General features: G+C 47.4%; 1 protein-coding gene across 1 annotated transcript in view; it reads right to left on the bottom strand.

The window, feature by feature from the left end:
- The window catches only part of usp47 (ubiquitin specific peptidase 47), a 199,777-nt gene that overhangs the window by 23,663 nt on the left and 158,877 nt on the right, over window positions 1-17,237 (bottom strand). Inside the window, exons 21-22 of the mRNA XM_086007543.1 lie at window positions 13,923-14,715; window positions 302-477 (exon numbers count right to left, since the gene is read on the bottom strand). Coding sequence (XP_085863669.1) covers window positions 302-477; window positions 13,923-14,715 — 969 coding nt within the window. The remainder of the gene's footprint in view (window positions 1-301; window positions 478-13,922; window positions 14,716-17,237) is intronic.

Genomic DNA, 17,237 nt, shown 5'->3' on the forward strand with positions numbered 1-17,237 from the left:
GACCGGAAACGTTAACTCTGTTTCTCTCTCCACAGACGCTGCCTGCCCTGCTGAACGTTGCCAGCATTTTCTGTTTTTATTTCAGATTTCCAGCATCCACAGAATTTTGCTTTTATTTCTAAATAATTTTTATTTAAAGTATAAAAGTGATTTATGCAATACTTGAGGATAAAGTCATTTAGAGCCTTGCAGCACTCCTTTAAGGTTATTTAATTCAGTAGCTGTAAAACAGTGAACGTGTAATGACCCAAGCCACCGCACTTTAACTGAACAGATTTAATGGTTAACATGCATTCCTCACCTTGTTGTCATCGGAGAATGATGAAAGAGTCTCGTTTAATCGAACGCTCTCAAACTCCTGGTTGTTAGCATAGACCCGGAAGACCTTAAACTGGGACGATGAAACTCCAATATATGGCTCTAACTGCTGCTTGAAGGCAGCCAGCGTGATTCGCTTGTCAACAAACACCAACAAACCTGCAAGAATGAAATTAGTATAAAGACCTGACACCACAGTGTACGAACGCAATTTCAACTTATTTGTTCAAACCGTTCACATTCATTTACAACAACTTGTATTTATATGGCGCCTTTAACATAGTAAAACGTCCCACGGTGCTTCACTGGAGCGATTATCAAACAAAATTTGGCACCGAGCCACATAAGCAGATATTAGGACAGTTGGCCAAAGGATTGGTCAAAGAGGTCGGTTTTAATGAGCGTCTTAAAAGGAGGAGAGAGGCGGAGAGGTTTAGGGAGGGAATTCCAGAGCTCAGGGCCCAGGTAGCTGAAGGCACGGCCGCCAATGGTGGAGCGATTAAAATCAGGGATGCTCAAGAGGCCAGAATTAGAGGAATTGGATGACAGTACAAGGTTAAGTAGGCATTACAAGTGTTAGCTACGAATAGTCAGAATCGCAGCGACACAGCAATTTGCTACACTAAGTTGCTGCACTGCGACAGGGGTCCTCTATCATGAAGACACTATTAACCCTGCTCCTGTAGCTGGTCCCCAACACTCGGTCCCAGTGCAGTCAGCAGCAACACTGAAGTAAATTGCCAGATTTGCAACGGCAATGACTGGGGAAACCCAGTATAACAAAAACACATTGGCCCAGCTCTTGCTGGAGCGGGGCCTCTGACAGCGTGATCAGTTAGTTAGACCGTTTCCCTCGCCCTTCAGCTCAAACATGTTTCGCCCGGTAACTTGCCGATAACGCCGTGGCGAGGGCAACGGGGAATGTGGGGCCTCTGAACAACGGGATCAACAGTCTATCTCCTTAACCAATGAGATTTAAGGATCGAGGAAGAATCAGGAGGAATGACGGAGAAGGAAATAAGGTGAATTAGAGTCAAGTCAGGTACAGAAAGAGACAGAGAGAAAGAAAGATTGGATTGAGAGAGAGAATAAAAAAGACAAAAGGAAAAGAAAAAAATTACATTAAAAAAAAATCTAAGAACAATTTACTAGCTGCAGGAATGAGACTCCACAGTTTCAACTGTTCACTTTCTGGGCCGGAGAGGTTGAGTGGCATTGCAGGAACATCAATCTCATTAAAAAAGTACTTACGCTGTTAAGTACCAGCACTAACTTTCTGTGGCGCATTTAATGGATAATTAATGCGCAAATGCAGCAACTTCATGAAACTCACAGGGTAGTTGAGGGCTCGCTGCCGTTTCCGCAAGGCTAACACGGAGTGGAACAAATCGCCCAGCAACTTGTGGCGACTCGCAACTCACGGGTGTCTCTTCCTCGCCACAAGTTGCCGGACGATTGACAGATTAATAACGGCGAGCGCCATTAAACTTGGTGTGGTTTTGGCAGCAATATCTGGGCCATTAGTGCACTGACTTTCTGCACTATAACTGGTTTCCTGGTCTCAGCTGGTTTATTAGGAGGCTGCATTTAAATTGCCCTAATACAAAATGCACGGGTTTCCTGCAACCGGCAGCATTAGTGCTTTTACCCCTGGTGTTGCCGCTAGCTGTGAGGTAGTTGTGTGCCAGACTGGCGGTACTAACATGCTAAGAAAGTGGCTCAAGAGTGAAGCAAAGCAAGTCCACCAAAGCGCCTCTCGCACACTCCTGAGTGGCTCGTTTACAACGCCCTGCGGCGTAATGGTTGCAAAATGAGCTTAAAAAAATACCTCACTGATGTAGACAATAGTCGTTCTGAAAATCTGCCAGATGCAACAAGGCCAGTTTTTCTCAAGAATTTATTCCATTTAATTCGAGCGTACGGGACAGTGAGACATTGGAATTTTTAAACTCGAGAGTTTTAACCCATCACTTTTTAAAATATTCACATTTCATTGAAGTGCATTAAATATGAACATGGTCATTATTTCTAACATACAGCTAAACATCACCAGCATTATATACTGCCAACATTCAACAAAGCATTGAAAAATGTCATTTAGCTATGTAGTCAGCCACAGAACGGAAAGAATGGAAGACCAAGACTGTATAAAATTATGAGGGGCTTAGATAGAGTGGATAGGAAGGACCGATTTCCCTTAGCAGAGAGGCCAATAACCAGGGGACAGAGATTTAAAGTAATTGGTAGAAGGATTAAAGGGAAGTCGAGGAGAACTTTTTTCACCCAGAGTGTGGTTGCGGGGTCTGGAACTCACTGCCTGAAAGGGTGGGAGAGGCAGAAACCCTCATCACATTTAAAAAGTACTTGGATATTCACTTGAAGTGCCGTAACCTACAGGGCTACGGACCAAGAGCTGGAAAGTGGGATTAGGCTGGAGAGCTCTTTGTCGGCCGGCACGGACACGATGGGTCGAATGGCCTCCTTCTGTGCTGTAAATTTCCATGATTCTATGATTTCAAGACATATTCTATTTGCTACATTAAAACTAAATTCCTTTCTTTCATTCAATAATGGGACGTGGGCGTTACTGGCAAGGACAAGAAACACATATTGGATCACTGGAATTTATAGACTTTTATTGCAAACAGCAGCAGTAAAGGGAAGGAAACACAGGTACATATAGAATGACGTAGTATTTACAGCACAGAAACTGGCCACTCGGCCCAGCCGGTGTTTATGCTCCACATGAGCCTCCTCCTCACCCTTACTTCATCAACTCAGCTGTGGCTCAGTGGGCAGCACCCTCGCCTCAGAGTCAGAAGTTCGTGGGTTCAAGTCCCACTCCAGAGACTTGAGCACAAAATCAAGGCTGACACTCCCAGTGCAGTACTGAGGGAGCGCTGCACTGTCGGAGGTGCCGTCGTTCAGATGAGATGTCAAACCGAGGCCCCGTCTGTCCTCTCAGGTGGACGTAAAAATCCCACGGCACTATTTCGAAGAGGAGCAGGGGAATTATCCGCAGTGTCCTGGGGCCAATATTTATCCCTCAATCAACATCACTAAAAAACAGGTTATCTGGTCATTATCACATTGCTGTTTGCGGGATCTTGCTGTGCGCAAATTGGCTGCCACGTTTACTACATTACAACAGTGACTACACTTCAATAAGTACTTCATTGGCTGTGAAGCACTTTGGGACGCCGAGGTCATGAATGGCGCTATATAAATGCAAGTTTTTTAAAATTCCCTCTATCACCATATCCTTCTATTCCTTTCTCCCTCATGTGTTTATCTAGCTTCCCCTTAAATGCATCTATTCTATTCGCCTCAACCACTCCCTGTGGTAGCGAGTTCCACATTCTCACCACTCTCTGGGTAAAGACGTTTCTCCTGAATTCCCCATTGGATTTATTAGTGACTATCTTATATTTGTGGCCCTTAGTTTTGGTAAACTGTCTTGTGTGGGTGCACATCAGACAGGGCTGATTCCAAGTTAGTCCTGGTTAACAATGGACTTGCTCTTTTACTCTTAGGATTCCATAAGTATAAATGGGACTGTTTTCTAGTTCCGAAAGATCTGAGTTGCAAATCCTTTTCCTCGTCATCTTTACAAAGTCCCTCATATCACTCCTTTGTATTTATAAGGTGCACTTAGGGGAAGACAATGCATTCACCTGATTTTGTTGGGATTTTAAAAGTATTAAAAGATCTAGGTTGCTCCAGTAACATCATCAAATTCCAAGGCTGTTATGGTGTAATAAACTCTAGATGTAATTAAAATCTGGCACTCGTGTAGGAGATGAAAAGAAGCTTTCATTACTTTTCTTTAACGGTGTTATTGAAACATTTTAGGAGTAATTGGATGTTCGGTTAGCTGCTGGATAATCCTGTCTCTATCGCTCTATTATGTAGTGTTGACAGTTATTAACTAAAGACCCTATTATCCAGAAAAACACCCACAAATTATTTTCTACAATCGGTTACTGAACTTATTGCTGCCTTTTTTAGAAAATCATCACAAGTCTAAAACACTGTCCAGCCACTGGACCAGATATCTCCAACTCCAAACATCCCACCCTTCCAATTCAATGGAAACAGCATAGGGGTGGGCAAAAGGGTCGATAACCAGAAGAGACAGATTTAAGGTGATTGGCAAAAGAACCAGAGGCGACACGAGGAAACCATTTTTTTCGCAGCGAGTTATGATGATCTGGAACGCGCTGCCTGAAAGGGCGGAGGAAGCAGATTCAATAGTAACTTTCAAAAGTGAATTGGATAAATACTTGAAGGGGAAAAATTTGCAGGGCTGTGGGGAAAGAGCAGGGGGGAGTGGGACTAATTGGAGAGCTCTTTCAAAGAGCCGGCACCGGCACGGTGGGCCAAATGGCCTCCTGTACTGTATCATTCCATGATTCTCTGTGAATGTACAAAACTTTCAGGAAATACACAGTCTTTTAATTCTATCGCATTGTTCCCTCGAGAGTTTCCTGTCCTATCTTTGAACTCATTGGACAGCATTTACCACTTATTTTTATTTTGCAGGATTAAATATAGGTTTACATAAGAGCTCAGTGATCAGGGCTCGAAAACAAAAACTCAGGATTCTTAAATATTTTTCGGTTGTCCTCATACAGAATTGCTTGTCTGCAGCGGTACAGTCCTTATTAGGTAAACTCGCAGTTCTTCCTCGTGGCTAAGACAGATGCACCGTTTCATAAGGGCAGAAATCTCGTATCATGTAATGCACAATGTATTATTCTGTTGCTAAGGTGAAGCAATGGCCCTAAAAGCCACAACATCTAACCACTGTTGAGTAAATACAGCGAGGGGGGGGGGGGTCAGATATTAATTGCTAGTCAGGATGTTAGTTAGAATCAAGGCTTCTTTTCTTTTGCAAAGTGTGGCTGGTCAGATCAGGCCAGGGATTGCAGATATTCTGCCTCCTTATTTGATTGAGGTGTTTTTTTTCCCCAATTGCTGGGAGTTTGCACAATCCAAATTACTTGCCTCTGCTTCGTCATTTTGTGACAGAAATTTTCAGCACCATCGAGCAGCAATATTGGGAAATGTGGGCTAGATGTACCGTCTTTGTTATATCTGTATTGGCCCAGAAATTCAGGTCCCCACGGGTGAGGACGCATGGCGTACTCACGCGTAGGCCCAATGAAAGTGCCGGCTTCGTGCATGCGCGGGAAACTGGCACTTCCGTTCCCCTGAAAGAAGGGGTTGACAGGTGGAACGCGTGCGCAGGAGAGGCAGCGCGTGCGCATCGAACTTACGTTTTTTTTTTTTTTTTAAGGGTTCTCCGGGCGGGTAAGTCTCCAGCAGTTACACTTTTAAAAAGCAGGCGCAAGGCCTGCTTTTAACAAGGTAAGTGGTGAATTAATTAAAATTAAAACATTTTTAAATACATTAAAGAAAGGTAAGTTTATTTTTAGCCCCGTTAGAAAATGTAATTAATTTTTTCAAAAATTTAAATTATTGTTTAAAATAATTATTTCATGTAATTTATAGTTATTTTAAAAATGTGATAAAAAAAAATGTATTTGAAGTTTCAGTGATGTTTTGGGGCTTATAGTATTTATAGGTTTGACAGCTCTTCCTGTCAAACTTATGAATGAAGCATTCCTTGCTCCGATTGGCTCTCCATGGCCCACGTGATCCCAGGGGATGCATCAAACTAACTGCGCCCCTGGGATACGCAAGCACTGCGCGCCGGCAGTTGGAGCAGGCCCAGGATCGGAATCCCACGCGGGCCCACAGCTCAACGGCCGGCGCGCTAGGTAAGTGCAGGTCGGGGGCTTGCACCCGTGGAAAGCCTCCGACCTGAATTTCTGGGCCATTAACACAGATAGGTCAGTGCTTACATTGTGTGGAAGTAACAGAGTCACTAACCAATATCTGAATATGTAATTGTTCCATCACTGATTTAATTCATCAACCAACAATTTAATCTTGTGCTTCCTGACAAACGTCCATCAGTCTGACGGCACATCAATCATCATAAACGTATTGATGTATAAACGTGTCGGATTTAAGATGAAATTTATAAGTTGGACATACAATGGAAATACGGTGTTTACTACAACAACTTGCTTTTATATAGCACCTTTAACGCAGTAAAACGTCCCACAAGGCGCTTCACGGCAGCGTTTATCAAACAGAATTTGACACAGAGTCACCCAAGGAGATATTAGGACAGGTGACCAAAAGCTTGGTCAAAGAGGTCGGTTTTAAGGAGCGTCTTAAAGGAGGAGAGAGAGGTGGAGAGGTTTAGGGAGGGAATTCCAGAGCTTAGGACCCAGGCAGCTGAAGGCATGGCCAATAGGACTATAGATTGAAAATATAAGAGGCCCACAAGCAGGATGGATTTTAAAACTGGAGAATTACTAAGTATAGTTGCTTAGCTTAAAAGGCAGTGTGACAGAAAAAAAACTACTGCAGACGGTGGGAGGGATGGATGGATGAAATCACTTTGAAAGCTCGATTCTTAATAGTTTAGAATTAAAATCTGTGTAGGCCAGCACAAACTGAATACTAGTTAGTGAACCTGAAATGGGTTTTAGGAAGCGATTATACTTTGATATTGTTCTTTATGGAATTATTCAACTGAATTTTTACTATAAATGGATAGCTTATTTCTTATAATAACAGAAAATGCTGGAAATATTCAGCAGGCCAGGCAGCATCCATGGAGAGAGAAACAGAGTTAACGTTATTTCTTATGGTGTACTGTATAGAATCATAGAAATTTACAGCACAGAAGGAGGCCATTGGGCCCATCGTGCCTGTGCCGGCCGAAAGAGCTCTCCAGCCTAATCCCACTTTCCTGCTCTTGGTCCGTAGCCCTGTAGGTTACGGCACTTCAAGTGCATATCCAAGTTCTTTTTCAATGCAATGAGGGTTTCTGCCTCTCCCACCCTTTCAGGCAGAGTTCCAGACCCCCACCATCCTCTGGGTGAAGAAAGTTTTGCTCAACTCCCCTCTAATCCTTCTACCAATTACTTTAAATGTGTGCCCCCTGGTCATTGACCCTTCTGCTAGGGGAAATAGGTCCTTCCTGTCCACTCTATCTAGGCCCCTCAATTTTATACAACTCAATCAAGTCTCCCCTCAGCCTCCGCTGCACCAAAGAAAACAATCCCAGCTGATCTAATCTTCCCGCATAGCTAAAATTGTTCTGTCCTGGCAACATCCTCGTAACAATATACAAAATACTGTACTTTGGTATTTTAATCTCAAACTACCTTAACTGCCTTAAAGCTGTCTAACCACTACATCAAATTTAAAGTGGAGTTGGAGTTGCCCCGTGTGGCATATATTTCTGTGGACCACACAGATTGTTTTACACAGCTATAATTATTTTAAGTCACATCCATATTAAATGTTCATGGATTTACGGAGCAAGCACAGCTTTGAAGCTGCCGGAGTTCCACCTCCAACTCGCCCAGCCCTCAAAGGCCATCGCCCTGAAACGTTACACATGGTTTCTCTCTCCACAAGATGCTGCCTGACCGGCTGAGCGTTTTCCAGCGTTGTCTGTTTTCACCCATAACTCTGCTGCCTGCCTGTACAGAGTCCCACTCGCCCATCACCTGCATCTTCTGCACCCTCTACCCCCCCCGCCCCCCCAGCGCACTGATATCAAAGCCCCCTCCATGGCCTTGCCCACTCTGTCTCTGCAATCACCCCCAGCTCCCTGTCCCCGCTTGAATCCGACATTCCTACAACTCCAGTCTGCTGTTTGCCCATCCTCCCCCCCCCACCCCTGCGGCAAAGCCTTTTAGCCGTCTTGCCCCGGGCACTCTACCCAAACTTTACCCTGCGCCATCACTCCCCAACTTCAAAACTCTGCTCACCATCAGCCACATTACGCGTGTGTTGTACGAGTGCAAATTGCTGCTGTTACGTGGTGGAAAAGTAGTGATCATGTGTTTACTGGGGCAGCAGATTAACTTTGGAAAAATTACTAGGATTCAACCTTTTAAACAGGAGAGCTATTTAACTAACAGAACATGCTGGGAACACTCAGCAGGCCAGACAGCATCCGTGGAGAGAGAAACAGAGTTAACGTTTCAGGTCTGGGACCCTTCATCAGAACTGGAAAAGGTTAGAGATGTACCAGGTTTTAAGCAGGTACAGATTTAACCAGTCCTGCCTTCCACCCTATCACAGACCGTCCCTTTCGTTCTTTCCTCCCCTCCCCCGCACCTGCTTAAAACCTGGTACATCTCTAACTTTTTCCAGTTCTGACGAAGGGTCACAGACGTGAAACGTTAACTCTGTTTCTCTCTCTACAGATGCTGCCTGACCTGCTGAGGGTTCCCAGCATTTTCTGTTATTTCAGATTTCCAGCATCCGCAGTATTTTGCTATTGTGTGAGCTATTTAAGTAGCAGAGTTATACTGCGATGCTGAAACAAAGTGACGGCATCATTCCTTAGTCCAATTATAAGAACATAAGAAGTAGGCCACACGGCCCCTCGGGCCTGCTCCGCCACACGGCCCCTCGGGCCTGCTCCGCCACACGGCCCCTCGGGCCTGCTCCGCCACACGGCCCCTCGGGCCTGCTCCGCCATTCAATAGGATCATGGCTGATCCGAATCTAGACTCACGCCCACTTCCCTGCCCTCGCCCCGTAACCCCTAATTCCCTCATCAGCTAGGAAGCTGTCTATCTCAGTTTTAAATTTATTTAATGTTGCAGCTTCCACAGCTCTGAGGTAGCAAATTCCATAGATTTACTACCCTCTGAGTGAAGAAGTTTCTCCTCATCTCAGTTTTGAAAGGGCAGCCCCTTATTCTAAGATTATGCCCCCTAGTTCTAGTCTCACCCATCAGTGGAAACATCCTCACCGCATCCACCCGATCAAGCCCCCTCACAATCTTATATGTTTCGATAAGATCGCCTCTCATTCTTCTGAATTCCAATGAGTAGAGTCCCAACCTACTCAACCTTTCCTCATAAGTCAACCCCCTCATCTCCGGAATCAACTGAGTGAACGTTCTCTGAACTGCCTCGAGAGCAAGTATATCTTTTCTTAAATATGGAAACCAAAACTGTACGCAATATTCCAGGTGTGGCCTCACCAGTACCCTGTATAACTGAAGCAAGACTTCCCTGCTTTTATACTCCATCCCCCTTGCAATAAAAGCCAAGATTCCATTGGCCTTCCTGATCACCTGTTGTACCGGCACACTAACCTTCTGTGTTTCATGCACCAGGACCCCCAGATCCCTTTGTACTGTAGCACTTTGCAGTTTCTCTCCATTTCAATAATAACTTGCTCTTTGATTTTTTCTGCCAAAGTGCATAACCTCACACTTTCCAACATTATATTCCATCTGCCAAATTTCTGCCACTCACTTAGCCTTGTCTATGTCCTTTTGCAGGTTTTTTTTATGTCCTCCTCACTCACTGCTTTCCCTCCCATCTTTGTATCGTCAGCAAACTTGGATATGTTGCACTTGGTCCCCTCCTCCAAATCGTTAATATAGATTGTAAAGAGTTGGGGTCCCAGCACTGACCCCTGCGGAACACCACTAGTTACTGATTGCCAACCCGAGAATGAACCATTTATCCCAACTCTCTGTTTTCTGTTAGATAGCCAATCTTCCACCCATGCCAGTAAATTACCCCCAATCCCGGTGATTTTTTATCTTGTGCAGTAATCTTGTGTGGCACCTTGTCAAATGCCTTTTGGAAGTCCAAATACACCACATCCACTGGTTCCCCTTTATCCACCCTGTTTGTTACATCCTCAAAGAATTCGAGCAAATTTGTCAAACATGACTTCCCCTTCATAAAACCACGCTGACTCTGTCCGATTAAATTATGCTTATCCAAATGTCCTATTATTCAGTAATTCTGGTATTTTACTATAAACTAGCACAATTCATATGGAATTACTCATAAGTTGAGAGGGCAGGAGCGCAATATTGTCTAATCAACATGTATTAATCTGTTGCCACGATGTGTAATCTGCCCTGTCTCGTTAAGACCCTGCCCACAGGGTCTAACTGTTGTCAACAGGCAGATTTGAGGTTAATTCAAGGGTATTTTCTGTTGGGAGAATTTTCTCTCTAGACTGGCAGCAGCTTTTAAGTACTTGGATGTGCACTTGAAGTGCCGTGACCTACCGGGCTACGGACCAAGGACTGGGAAGTGGGATTAGGCTGGAGAGCTCTTTTATGGCTGGCACAGGCACGATAGGCCGAATGGCCTCATTCTGTGCCGTAAATTTCTACGATTCCGTGATTCTTCAACTCCTCGCCACCAGCAGAAAATGACCAGCTTTATTTTTTTTTTCCTCTTCAATTCTTTTTAACATCTTGGCTGCGATGGGCATGCCGGACGGCGATATTAACAGATAGGTGAGAAAACAGAACCTTAGGCTTCACAGGGTTTGTAATTTCCTTGTCTGCGCTGGGCCTTGACTGAAGAATGTAAAAGGGCACTGGCTCCTTTAGATCGCACTGGTAAGGAGGCGGATGATGTCCTACAGTCCACCAGCTATTCCGGGAATTGTCCCAGGAAGTCGTGGGCACCATCAGAAAGATAGGGCACATTTACTGCGGTTTAGCAAATGAGAGATTTATATTGCTGGCTACTTGCGACAACTGCCATTAATTTGGTGGATAGGTTTAGAGTGTTCTGTACCTTTGAGAAATCGTGATCATTCTGAACAGAATGTGATCTCTAAGGCAGCTTCAATCATGGCCACTCAATTGATGCATGATTTCTATACTCTGGCTTCTGATGCTCCCAACAGGCATCAAGGGGTATGGGGCGAGAGCAGGAATATGGTATTGAGATAGAGGATCAGCCATGGTCATACTGAATGGCCTACTCCTGCTCCTATTTTTCTATGTTTCTATTCACCCGATCAAATGGTGTGGTCAATTTAGAAATCTGCTCCAACAGGATTTGCACACGAGCAGTAGCTCAAAGGCTGTAAATGCAACCCTGGCCGCAGAGTGTAGTGCTCGACAGCAAGTGCTTCATTCTCAGAGGCAGGGAACAAACCCCACCTTGGGCAGCAGTCTTCCCTGCCTCTGGAGGCCGGCGCACTTGGATTACAGCTCTACTCCCAAGGGCTAGGTGCTTGCTGCATCGCCGTGGAAGAAAAGAAACGAAGTAACGGCAGTTTAATGGGTAAAACCGGAGTAGAATCAGCAGTGCGGGGGAGGCAGAGGAGCAGCGGGACGTGCATCTGTGCTTGTGACTGCACCCTCCCGAGTTACTGATCGCAGCCGTCCCATTGTGCCCAGTACAGGCCACAAATTCAAAGGAGATACACACTCGGCCACTCGTGCATGCACCAATCATTCAGCACCAACGGCATAGTTTGCTCGGCTGGGAATTATGTTATATCTGAGGAAGAAATGTAAATTAAACTTTTTTTTTTTTTTTAAAGTGAGCAGAATATATTTTTAATAAAAAATTAAAAGGAACTATAATACTTTTTAGGGAACATTTAAAGTATCATCACGCCTTGCTGAGCACAGCTTTCAAATAAAGTCAAACTTAATTTGAAATGATTTTGAAAAGTAAGTCCCTTGTCCAACTTGGTCCACCAGGGGTTGGAATCGGCCACTGAGAAACTGAGTCAGACAACATTTAGAATAAACTTGCACAATGGGCGCGTAACTGGCAAATTAACTTCAATATAGATAAAAGTGAGGTGGTATATTTTGGTGGGAAGAGTAAGGAGGCCACATACTTCTTGGGAAATAAGTGTCTAAATGGGGTGGAGGAGCAGAGGGATCTGGGGGTATAGATACACAGATCACTAAAAGTAGCGACGCAGGTTAATAAGGCCATTTAAAAAACCAAGCACTGGGTTCATTTCTAGAGGGATAGAATTGAAAAGCAGAGAAGTGATGTTAAACGTGTATCGAACCTTGGTTAGACCACACATGGAGCATGCACAGTTCTGGTCTCCGTATTATAAAAAGGATATCGAGGCACTGGAGAAGGTGCAAAAAAGATTTACTAGAATGATACCAGAACTGAGAGGTTATAACGATCAGGAAAGACTGAACAGACTGGGGCTCTTTCTGTAGAAAAGAGAAGACGGAAGGGGTGACCTGATCGAGGTCTTTAAGATTATGAAGGGGTTCGATAGGGTAGATGTAGAGAAGATGTTTCCACTTGTGGGGGAAGACCAGAACTAGGGGCCATCAATATAAGATAGTCACTAATAAATCCAAACGGGAATTCTAGAGAGTACCCAGAGAGTGGTGAGAATGTGGAACTCGCTACCACAGGGAGTGGTTGAGGCGAATAGTATAGATGCATTTAAGGGGAGTTAGATAAACACATGAGGGAGAAAGGAATCGAGGATATGCTGATAGGGTGAGATGAAGAAGAGGGGTGGAGTATAAACACCGGCACGGACCAGTTGGGCCGAATGGCCTGATTCTGTGTTGTAAATACTGTGTAAAACTACACGGGATGCAGCTGTCGGAACGGGCAAGCAGCACGGTGCCCACGTTAGCTCAGGGTCTACCTGGGTAAGAGTACTTTCGCTCCATTTTGAAATTAAATTACGTATGGTTTAGCAGGTTGGTGGTGACTGAAAGCACACGGTTAGCAATTCTACCAGCAACAAACAAGAAATTTATACAGTTCAAGCATAATCTCAGGAAAGTTATGCCTGAACTGTATAAAACACTAGTTAGGCCGCAGCGAGAATACTGCCTGCAGTTCTGGTCACATTACAGGAAGGATGTGATTGCACTAGAGAGGGTGCAGAGGAGATTTATGAGGATGTTGCCAGGACTGGAGAATTTTAGCTATGAGGAAAGATTGGATAGGCTGGGGTTGTTTTCTTTGGAACAGAGGAGAGATTTAATTGAGGTGTATAAAATTATGAGGGGCCTAGATAGAGTGGATAGGAAGGACCTATTTCCCTTGGCTGAGAGGTCAATAACCAGGGGGCAAAGATTTAAAGTAATTGGTAGAAGGATTAGAGGGGAGTTGAGGAGAACTTTGTTCACCCAGAGGGTGGTGGGGGTCTGGAACTCACTGCCTGAAAGGGTGGGAGAGGCAGAAACCCTCACCACACTTACAGGAAACTTTGGTTTATCCAGAGGTTAACTGTCCGGAATGCTCGAGCCACCGGCAAAATTCAGGAGTCGGTTCGGTAAGTTTTTTTTCTTTTCGTCGCTTTTTTTTCACTAGTCAGGCTCTGCAAGGTCTAGCTAAAGCTGTTGCTTAGCCACAGAGACGCTTGCAAGCTACGGCCGACTGTTTAGAAGCTGTTGAGCAACAGGGTTTGTTGCCAGATACGGAGCTCAAAAGCTTCCGTATGTTTAGCATTAGCGCTGGTTTGTCCGGCAGTTTTGATGGGACGGCAACAGCTCAGTCCCGTCGGTGCCGGATACCAGAAAGTTTCCTGTAATAAGTACTTGGATATGCACTTGAAGTGCTGTAACCTACAGGGCTACGGACCAAGAGCTGGAAAGTGCGATTAGGCTGGATGGGTCTTTTTCAACTGGCACAGACACGATGGGCCGAATGGCCTCCTTCTGTGCCGTAAACTTCTATGATTCTATGAAATACAGTTCCTTTAATATGCGCCTCTCACAAAACGCAACATACTTTTCAGCCCATCACCTGATCCATCCTCCGACGCGCACTGCTCTGCTTTGAAGTACATGTACCGCGCCAACCCTCTGCTCTTCCCGTTCTCATCGTATTCGCTGTCTGTCCCAGAGTCCTCCTCCGCAGTGTCCCACGTTTCCTTCTTGCCCTCGTTTGCCTTTGAGCGGCGGCTGTAAGTGATGCTGTGAGAGTCCAGCCCGTTGGCCAGGGGGATGGGGGCCGTGTCAGCATTGCACAGAGTGTCGCTGCTGTGGCTGGAGCTGAGGATGTCGCTGTCCACAGAGCTGGTGCTCCTGTCGTTGTTCACGTCGGAGTCCGACCGCTCCTCCGACTGGAGTGGGGTCTCGGGATCCGAGGAGGGAATCCGGTTTTCCAGTTCCCTGTTGTCCACGGAGACCGACAAGTCTGCCTCTTGTGACGGCGACTCGATGGTTTCAAAGTCACTGCCTTCTGCGCTTTTGAGACTGTCGCCATTTCCTCCTGGAGTGCAGGACGACTGCTGCTGCAGCAGTGACAGGTTCTTCAGTTTCTCCGTGCTCTCCTCCAAAATGGCTTCCACGGGTTTCCTGTGGGCCGAGGACTCTTTCGCGCACTCGTAGCTGTCTTCTTGGCTGCCTGCATCCCCTGCGGCTTTTTGGTGGAGACACCTTAGTCCTCGAGACCCTGGCGATTGTTCTGGCAATGAAACGTACAGCCGAATGGTATTGGCATGCTGGTCTAGTAGATGCCACAACTGCGACTCTGTGAAAGCCGCCTGGTTATCCAGGGTGTCTGAGCTTTCCACAAATATCTAGAACACAGTCAAACTCAGGTTAGCGTGGATTTAAATCATTGTTCTGTAGTCTCACTAAAAATAAATCGCAAAGCTGTACCACTGCAACACAAATGATTGCAAAACTCTTAAAGTTACACTGCTTTCTTTTCAAAACTCTCATCAGGTTCCACGTGCTTTAGATGCAGGCGTCAGCCATGTCTCAGGGTGTCGCATCCTCACCTCCGAGTCAGAAGATCATGGGTTCAAGTCCCACTCCAGACACCTGATGACATAAATCTAGGCTAACAAACTCAGTGCAGTACTGAGGGAGCGCGGCACTGTCGGAGGGGAAGTACTGGGGGAGCGCCGCACTGTCGGAGGGTCAGTGCTGAGGGAGCGCCGCACTGTCGGAGGGGCAGTGCTGAGGGAGCGCGGCACTGTCGGAGGGGCAGTGCTGAGGGAGCGCGGCACTGTCGGAGGGGCAGTGCTGAGGGAGCGCGGCACTGTCGGAGGGTCAGTGCTGAGGGAGCGCGGCACTGTCGGAGGGTCAGTGCTGAGGGAGCGCGGCACTGTCGGAGGGGCAGTGCTGAGGGAGCGCGGCACTGTCGGAGGGGCAGTGCTGAGGGAGCGCGGCACTGTCGGAGGGGCAGTGCTGAGGGAGCGCGGCACTGTCGGAGGGGCAGTGCTGAGGGAGCGCGGCACTGTCGGAGGGGCAGTGCTGAGGGAGCGCGGCACTGTCGGAGGGGCAGTGCTGAGGGAGCGCGGCACTGTCGGAGGGGCAGTGCTGAGGGAGCGCGGCACTGTCGGAGGGGCAGTGCTGAGGGAGCGCGGCACTGTCGGAGGGGCAGTGCTGAGGGAGCGCGGCACTGTCGGAGGGGCAGTGCTGAGGGAGCGCGGCACTGTCGGAGGGGCAGTACTGAGGGAGCGCGGCACTGTCGGAGGGGCAGTGCTGAGGGAGCGCGGCACTGTCGGAGGGGCAGTACTGAGGGAGCGCGGCACTGTCGGAGGGGCAGTACTGAGGGAGCGCGGCACTGTCGGAGGGGCAGTACTGAGGGAGCGCGGCACTGTCGGAGGGGCAGTACTGAGGGAGCGCGGCACTGTCGGAGGGGCAGTACTGAGGGAGCGCGGCACTGTCGGAGGGGCAGTACTGAGGGAGCGCGGCACTGTCGGAGGGGCAGTACTGAGGGAGCGCGGCACTGTCGGAGGGGCAGTACTGAGGGAGCGCGGCACTGTCGGAGGGGCAGTACTGAGGGAGCGCGGCACTGTCGGAGGGGCAGTACTGAGGGAGCGCGGCACTGTCGGAGGGGCAGTACTGAGGGAGCGCGGCACTGTCGGAGGGGCAGTACTGAGGAGCGCGGCACTGTCGGAGGGGCAGTACTGAGGGAGCGCGGCACTGTCGGAGGGGCAGTACTGAGGGAGCGCGGCACTGTCGGAGGGGCAGTACTGAGGGAGCGCGGCACTGTCGGAGGGGCAGTACTGAGGGAGCGCGGCACTGTCGGAGGGGCAGTACTGAGGGAGCGCGGCACTGTCGGAGGGGCAGTACTGAGGGAGCGCGGCACTGTCGGAGGGGCAGTACTGAGGGAGCGCGGCACTGTCGGAGGGGCAGTACTGAGGGAGCGCGGCACTGTCGGAGGGGCAGTACTGAGGGAGCGCTGCACTGTCGGAGGGGCAGTACTGAGGGAGCGCTGCACTGTCGGAGGGGCAGTACTGAGGGAACGCTGCACTGTCGGAGGGGCAGTACTGAGGGAGCGCTGCACTGTCGGAGGGGCAGTACTGAGGGAGCGCTGCTCTGTCGGAGGGTCAGTTCTGAGGGAGCACTGCATTGTCGGAGGGGCAGTACTGAGGGAGCGCTGCTCTTTCGGAGGGGCAGTACTGAGGGAGCACTGCATTGTCGGAGGGGCAGTACTGAGGGCACGCCGCAATGTCAGAGGTATCGTCTTTCAGATGAGATGTTAAACCGTCTGCCCTCTAAGGTGGGCGTAAAAGATCCCATGCCACTATTTCAAAGAGAGGAGCAGGGGAGGTCTCCCTAGAGTCCTGGCCATATTAATCCCTCGAGCAACATTAAAACAGATTATCTGGTCATTATTACATTGCTGTTTATGGGAGCTTGCTGTGCGCAAATTGGCTGCCACATTTCCTACAATGCAACAGTGACTCCACTTCAAAGTACTTCACTGGCTGTAAAGCGCTTTGAGACGTCCCGAGGTCATGCAGGGTGCTATAGAAATGCAAGTCTTTCTTTCTTTACACGTTTTCAACAGGATTTTGCACGTTGCATGTGGTAAAATTCAGCATTAATTAATGAATGCTTTGAATTTTCTTGTCTACAAAACACACAAAAAAGGTGTCATGATAAGTCCCAGTATCTTTTTCAAATACATCTAATTTGAGGTACAATCGATGGCTTCCCCAATGGAAATGAGTAATTTTGAACGGAAGTGTACCATGTTCCATTAACTACAGACCCTAATTCAGTGCATGCTGTAGGGAACTAGCACTCTCTCTCTAGTCTGTATTTAATCACTTCATTCTATGCAGTATTTTTGAGTTAGTTT

Source organism: Somniosus microcephalus, chromosome 15 (genome assembly GCF_052327205.1).
Source record: "Somniosus microcephalus isolate GS21.2 chromosome 15, FLI_Smic_1.0, whole genome shotgun sequence".
Lineage (NCBI taxonomy): Eukaryota > Metazoa > Chordata > Chondrichthyes > Squaliformes > Somniosidae > Somniosus > Somniosus microcephalus.